This window comes from Sinocyclocheilus rhinocerous, unplaced genomic scaffold, assembly GCF_001515625.1.
Source record: "Sinocyclocheilus rhinocerous isolate Xijiao unplaced genomic scaffold, SAMN03320098_v1.1 scaffold3486, whole genome shotgun sequence".
NCBI lineage: Eukaryota > Metazoa > Chordata > Actinopteri > Cypriniformes > Cyprinidae > Sinocyclocheilus > Sinocyclocheilus rhinocerous.
The window spans coordinates 73,609-80,414 of record NW_015635561.1 but is presented as its reverse complement, the minus strand read 5'-3'; the positions used below and the strand labels follow the sequence as shown (position 1 = coordinate 80,414).

General features: G+C 36.1%; 1 protein-coding gene across 1 annotated transcript in view; it reads left to right on the top strand.

The window, feature by feature from the left end:
- Window positions 1–6,806, top strand: part of LOC107747346 (GTPase IMAP family member 8-like) — an 80,275-nt gene that overhangs the window by 39,838 nt on the left and 33,631 nt on the right. Inside the window, exon 4 of the mRNA XM_016561816.1 lies at window positions 2,093–2,119. Within this exon, the coding sequence (XP_016417302.1) occupies window positions 2,093–2,119 (27 nt within the window). The remainder of the gene's footprint in view (window positions 1–2,092; window positions 2,120–6,806) is intronic.

The window sequence follows — 6,806 nt, the reverse complement described above, 5'->3', positions numbered from 1 at the left end:
TTGCCAAGATGTCAGGCGCTCTGGCTGCCGGTAAACATTGGACTATGGTGGCTGGTGTCTCTATTTTTTAAGTTCCGTACAATAAAATCGCCAATAACTAGAGCACTTTGATCAGGTTTCTCAGCGGGTGCGCCACTGAGTGGGGAGAACCTGTTTAATGTTTTGATCAGAACGGAAGAGCGGTGTTTTGTCCCGCAACTATGCCGCCTCACAGTCACCTAATCGCCCTGCTGCGGGGGCTCTGCAACCAGAACAGAACAATGTACAGGACTCCCTGAGCTAGTTGCATCCAAAGCCATATCTACAGCCCTCACATTCTTACTGTCCTCAATTAAAGTTTGGATGTGTGAGAGAGAAAAGAAACGGAGCGAGAGAAAAAAAAAAGAAAACCGCAATAGACGCGAATGACAAGCTAACCGGCTAACCAATGCTAATGCGGTGCACTCACGGTTTTAGAATAAAAGCGAACTATCAAATTAATCAGATTAGTTTGATAGATAATATCAGAAATATGGTGGGAATTAAGTTATATTTTATCACTTTAAACAACAGAGAGTGATAGTAAGATAGAGATTCAACAGAAAAGTGAAGCTGCACGGAGCTACAATCACAAACCAGCAGCACAGCAGACAGGAAACGGAAACGGAGATCTCGAACATACATACATTTCATACTCTTCATACATTGCTAATAGAGGAATCCATAATTTATCTTCAAAAGCTTTGTATATATCAATTGGTATTTCATCTGGTCCAGCTGTTTTACCACTCTTCATATTCACTATAGCATTTAAAACTTCTTTACTAGTTAGAGGTTCTTCCAGTTGTCTTTTGGCTTCACTGCTTATAGAAGGCTAAGACTATCTAAAAATAAATTTTGCTCCATACTCTGTTCTGCAGATTCTGCAGTATATAACAATAGGAAGAATTTAGAAAAAGTTTCTTTAATCTCCACTGGATCTGATTTCAGATTACCAGCTGTTGTATAAATATTATTTATTGCTTTACTTGATTGTAATTGTTTAATCTGCCATGCTAAAAGTCTGCCTGACTTCTCTCCATACTCATAAAATGCTTGTTTGAGAAGCATTAAGCTGGCTTCAGCATTTGCTGTAGATAGTTCATTATACTGCGCTCTTAAAATGAGCAGCTCCTACTTAAGTAGGCCTGAATTTGACAGATCTGAATATATCTTCTTCTAATTTCCGAATTTTTTCTTCTAGATTTTGTAATTCCAATTTCATTTTATTATTCACGGAGCATGTATAGCTTATCATTTGGCCCCTGATATAGGCTTTAAAGGTCCCATGGCATGAAAATTTCACTTTATGAGGTTTTTTAATATGAACTACAGTACTAGGGACCACTTAGGCCTATATAAAAGCATCCAAAAAGCAGCATGTCATGGGACCTTTAAAAGCTTCCCATCTTACAGATGCAGATGTTTCTTTCAAATTAGTTTTAAAGAATAAATCAATATGAATATCAATGAATTCCATACATTTTAAATCATGAAGCCACCTTGGGTGTAACCTCCATATGCGAGGCCCCTTAATCATTTTTGAAACATTATATAAAAGTTTTACTGGACCATGGTCAGAGACAATATACTCATAGGAGCAATCAAAAATAAGATGGAATAATTTATTTGAAATCAAAAAGTAGTCTATTCGTGAATGTGATTTTAGTGATGAACTATAACATAAATATTCAGTTTTATTGGGATATTTCCTCCTCCATGGATCACATAAATCAAGTTCCTTTATAAAACTATAAAGTGTCTTTCTGCTCTGTGTGTTGGCCATGTCTTTACTATTGTACTGATCTAAGTATGGGTTTAATGTTACATTAAAATATCCTCCTATAATTAAATAACCAGGTTGGGAGGCCAAGATTAAGAACAAGTTTTCAAAAAATTCTGAACTGTCAGAGTTGGGCCCATACACATTTACAAGGGTAATAGTGTTATCTATAAGGAAGCCTTGAACAAATACATTTCTGCCTGACTTACCTGAAATTACCTTTGATATTTTAAATGGAATGGCTATGAATCAGAATCATTACTCCCCTTGAGTTGGATGTGTATGAAGCAGAGATCACTTGACCCGGCCATCTTCTACGTACTTTTAGTAGTTCGCTAAACCAAAGGTGGGTTTCTTGTAAAGGCACAATAGATGCTTTAAATTGTTTAAGTCTAGACATGACCTGTTTTAACTTTGAAAGTTTACCTAGCTTTACCTGAGATTCACTTGACATGTTTAACAACATTAGCTGTCCATATCTCTATGATCATGCCAAAATAAATAAATAAAATTGCCCATGACAAAAGACAGAAAAAAAAGGAAATTAGAATTTGCATAGCATGGCTCATAAATGCCCTTAAATAGAACAAAGTGGTATTTACCCCCTTTTGAACAGAACAAACCGGCATTTACCCCTTTCCCACCATACTGCAAAGATTCTTCAGCAGGCTCGGTTGGTCCCACAACTAGGAACACATCCTTGGACAGCAGTACAAGACCCATTAGGCACTGACCTAACCACAGACAACCCGATGTAATTAAACATTAAGTATAAACAAACATTTTCCCACAAATATTCGTTGAACTGACTCAGTCTCTTGAGTTACATTTTAATATGTTTGTCTTAACTTTAACAGACAAATGTACACTGTTAACGTTCACATTATATATTAATTACCTTGATTATGATGACAGCATTGAGAAATAAAACTACAAAACTTTCAGCCAGTTAGTTAAGATCTTCTCATTGCTCTCCTGACGCTTCTCCAAGTTCCTCTATGCACTTCTGTACATCACCTGCCGTCTCACAGATCCTCCACTGGCCCTTATGCAGGAAGCTCAGTTTGGATGGATACACAAATCTGTATGGAATGTTCAGAGCCTGGAGCCGTTTCTTCACATCGTCGAAATTGCTTTCATTGTTTCCTTACCGCTACTGAAGGAAAAACATCCGGGAAAAACATCACTTTTTCAATCAGGTTTTAAAAAATATAATTCAACAGAGACTGCACTCTTGAAGGTTCTAAACGATGTGTTAATAGCTGCCGATTCTGGGGATTGTACCGTACTTGTGCTGCTAGATCTGAGTGCGGCTTTTGATACGGTAGATCATGCTATCCTTCTTGCTCGCTTGGAGCATTGTGTTGGTATCCAAGGAACTGCCTTTTATTGGTTTAAATCTTATATCTCAAATAGGAAGTTCAGTGTTAATATTGGGGAATATTTGTCGGAGGCCGCTGTTTTATCTTGTGGTGTTCCCCAGGAATCCATTTTAGCTCCCATTCTTTTTTCGCTATATTTGCTCCCATTAGGGTCTATGTTCAGGAAACATGGGTTGTCGTTCCACTGCTATGCAGATGACACTCTAGTCTATTTACCCTTAAAACCTAATATTGATGAGTTGGAATCACTCAGGGCCTGCCAATCTGACGTGAAAGCTTGGTTATCTTAAAATTTTCTCAACTTTAATGAGAATAAAACTGAAATCATAGTTTTTTGTTAATCTGATTCTCCTAGTCAAATAACCCTAGGTAATTTAACACTCTCTGCAAAGCCTTGGATAAAGAACTTGGGTTTTGTTTGCGATGATGGTTTAAAATTTGACAAGCAGATAAACACTGTGGTCAAATCCTGTTTTTTCCAGCTCCGTCTTATAGCTAAAGTAAAACATATTTTATCTTTTAATAACTTTGAGAAAATAATTCATGCATTTTTAACATCAAGGCTAGATTACTGCAATTCACTGTATTACGAGATCAGCCAATCAGCTTTATCCCGGTTACATATGGTACAAAATGCGGCGGCAAGACTTCTGACATGTACTAAAAAACGGGACCATATTACTCCTGTGCTACGCTCTTTGCACTGACTGCCTGTACGATATCGTGTTGATTTAAAATTCTTCTCCTAGTATTTAAATCTCTAAATGGCTTGGCCCCTCCTTACCTTTCGGATTTACTGACAGAACATCGTCCAGTTGTGTCTCTCCGGTCATCTAATCAGAGATTGCTACGTATTCCGAAATCAAACCTGAAAAATAGGGGTGACCGTGCCTTTTCAGTAGCTGCTCCCAGATTATGGAATGCGTTACCCTTCAGTATTAGATTTATTCCCTCCATATCTGTTTTTAAATCTAAGTTAAAAACCTACCTTTTTGAACTGGCATTTTGTCAATGATGAAATTAATTGCACTGTTTGTTTGTTACTGAATGAATATGAATACTGAGTGATTTTTTTACTGTATTTAATATGCTATACTTGATTTTGTTATTTATATATATTGATGTTTTTTAACTGTCTCTTGAATTGTTGTAAAGCACATTGGTCAACTGTTGTTGTGTTTAGTTGTGCTATAGAAATAAAATTGACATTGACAGACCATACGAATAAGAAATTCTCAATTGAGAAATAATCTTTTTTTTTTTTTAACAGATCATTGTTTCATTTGTGAACATAGCCTTTCGAGGAATTCTTTAAGACCAAGTGGAATCCTCTGCCGGCTGGTTGCACCCACTTCACAGCGAACGGGACTCACGCTAACCACAATTCCCTTCACTGTCCGCACTTTGATTTCGGCAAATCAGTTTGGGCGAATGCAAACTTGATTATTGATCATGAGCACAACATCCAGCTAGACAAGAAAACATGCAATCTACCTGAGGGGATAAATCTTTCACTATTGTAAGTTAATGTTAGAGAAAAAAAAAAAGCATTTTTAAAATTTTAACTTCTAGCGTATTCTTAAACTTAGACCTCATTATTGAAGCACAAATTCAAGCACCAAAAGCAGCCCACGCTCTCTAAGTTCTCTTTAATTAAAAATATGCATTTTCATTCATTCATAGTCTGTATTGTTACAGGCAATTTTAAAGGTAGTGAAGATGTTGTTGGCGATCCTGAATGTAATGTTTAGTTATATTTTATATAGTTTTATGGTTATGTGGTGAGCCTGAGTATAGTTTTACACATCATCCCAGTCTATTCTGTATCGTTAGTGATATGCAGAGGCGGGCTCTTGCACATTAATCTGACAATAAATGTGGCACACCCAGTTTTTCTGATGCACACCCAGAGTCTCTTTTCTGGCTACGCTAGTGATTGAGAAAAACTACCGTCAAACACACTGAAACTCAAAGATATTCATGACAAACTGCCAAAATAAAAGTTTGGACTAACTTGAAGAATTTATGACAGAAATATATTACTATTTTATACTAAAATGTACTTTACAAAGTAATAATAACAATATATTTTTAAGGTAAATCATACAAACGAGATATTTTTCAAGTTGTTTGTTTTGCAGCATCTTATTTGAACAATAAATAAAACAAAAATAAAAAAATGCAATGTTTGTTTTAAAAGAATTGTTATATTTTCATTTGATTACATTTTAAAAGTTCAATTAAATTGTTAATGTTGCATTAATTAATTTCATTAGCCACCATTTTTATTCACTGCATTTTTGCATTTTATTCACTAATCACCTGCAAAAACCAGGCATTTTATGAACTAAAATTGATTATTTTCCATATTGTCTAGTGTTGTTTTAGACCCCACTGACTTTTATTGTTGTAAAGCACATTGGTCAACTGTTGTTGTGTTTAGTTGTGCTATAGAAATAAAATTGACATTGACAGACCATACGAATAAGAAATTCTCAATTGAGAAATAATCTTTTTTTTTTTTTAACAGATCATTGTTTCATTTGTGAACATAGCCTTTCGAGGAATTCTTTAAGACCAAGTGGAATCCTCTGCCGGCTGGTTGCACCCACTTCACAGCGAACGGGACTCACGCTAACCACAATTCCCTTCACTGTCCGCACTTTGATTTCGGCAAATCAGTTTGGGCGAATGCAAACTTGATTATTGATCATGAGCACAACATCCAGCTAGACAAGAAAACATGCAATCTACCTGAGGGGATAAATCTTTCACTATTGTAAGTTAATGTTAGAGAAAAAAAAAAAGCATTTTTAAAATTTTAACTTCTAGCGTATTCTTAAACTTAGACCTCATTATTGAAGCACAAATTCAAGCACCAAAAGCAGCCCAGGCTCTCCAAGTTCTCTTTAATGAAAAAGATAAGGAAGTGGGACACGAGTGGCCATATTGCCTACTCTCCTCCTTTGTAATGGCCCATTCATTCATATGTGATTAATACCCCCATATTCACTTATTGTAGGGGTGACAGATAAAGATGGGACAGTAACGACAGTCGTGCCCACTATTTCCTTCACAAGGGAAGTGCAATGATGCTTCCACCATACTCCATGTATTAGAGGGACAACAGAAACGAAAGTAGGGCACTACTAACGACCATGGCCACTTTCCTCTTTTGGCAGAACATGCAAATGTAAAAAGAATGAACAGAATATACAAATGTGGTTACATAGGAAGCACACTTATACTGACTACAGTCTAAGTACTGAAGAAGGCAACACAGGAATATGTGCTACACGGGAAGCACCCACATCCTGGAGGGTGCGAGAACTGTAATTGCACATTTCTGTACATGTGCAATGACAGAAATAACATAATCATATATGATGCATGGAACAGTGTTAATTTTGATTTAGTCTTAGTCTTTTGTCGTAATCATACTTTAGATTTAATACTGTCACATGGAATTGATGTTAATGGCATTGAAATAATACAGCAGAGTGATGATATCTCTGATCATTATCTAGTCTCGTGTATACTCCATATAGCTAAAACTGTAAATTCAACTCCTTGTTACAAATATGATAGAACCATCACTTCTACCACAAAAGACTGCTTTGTAA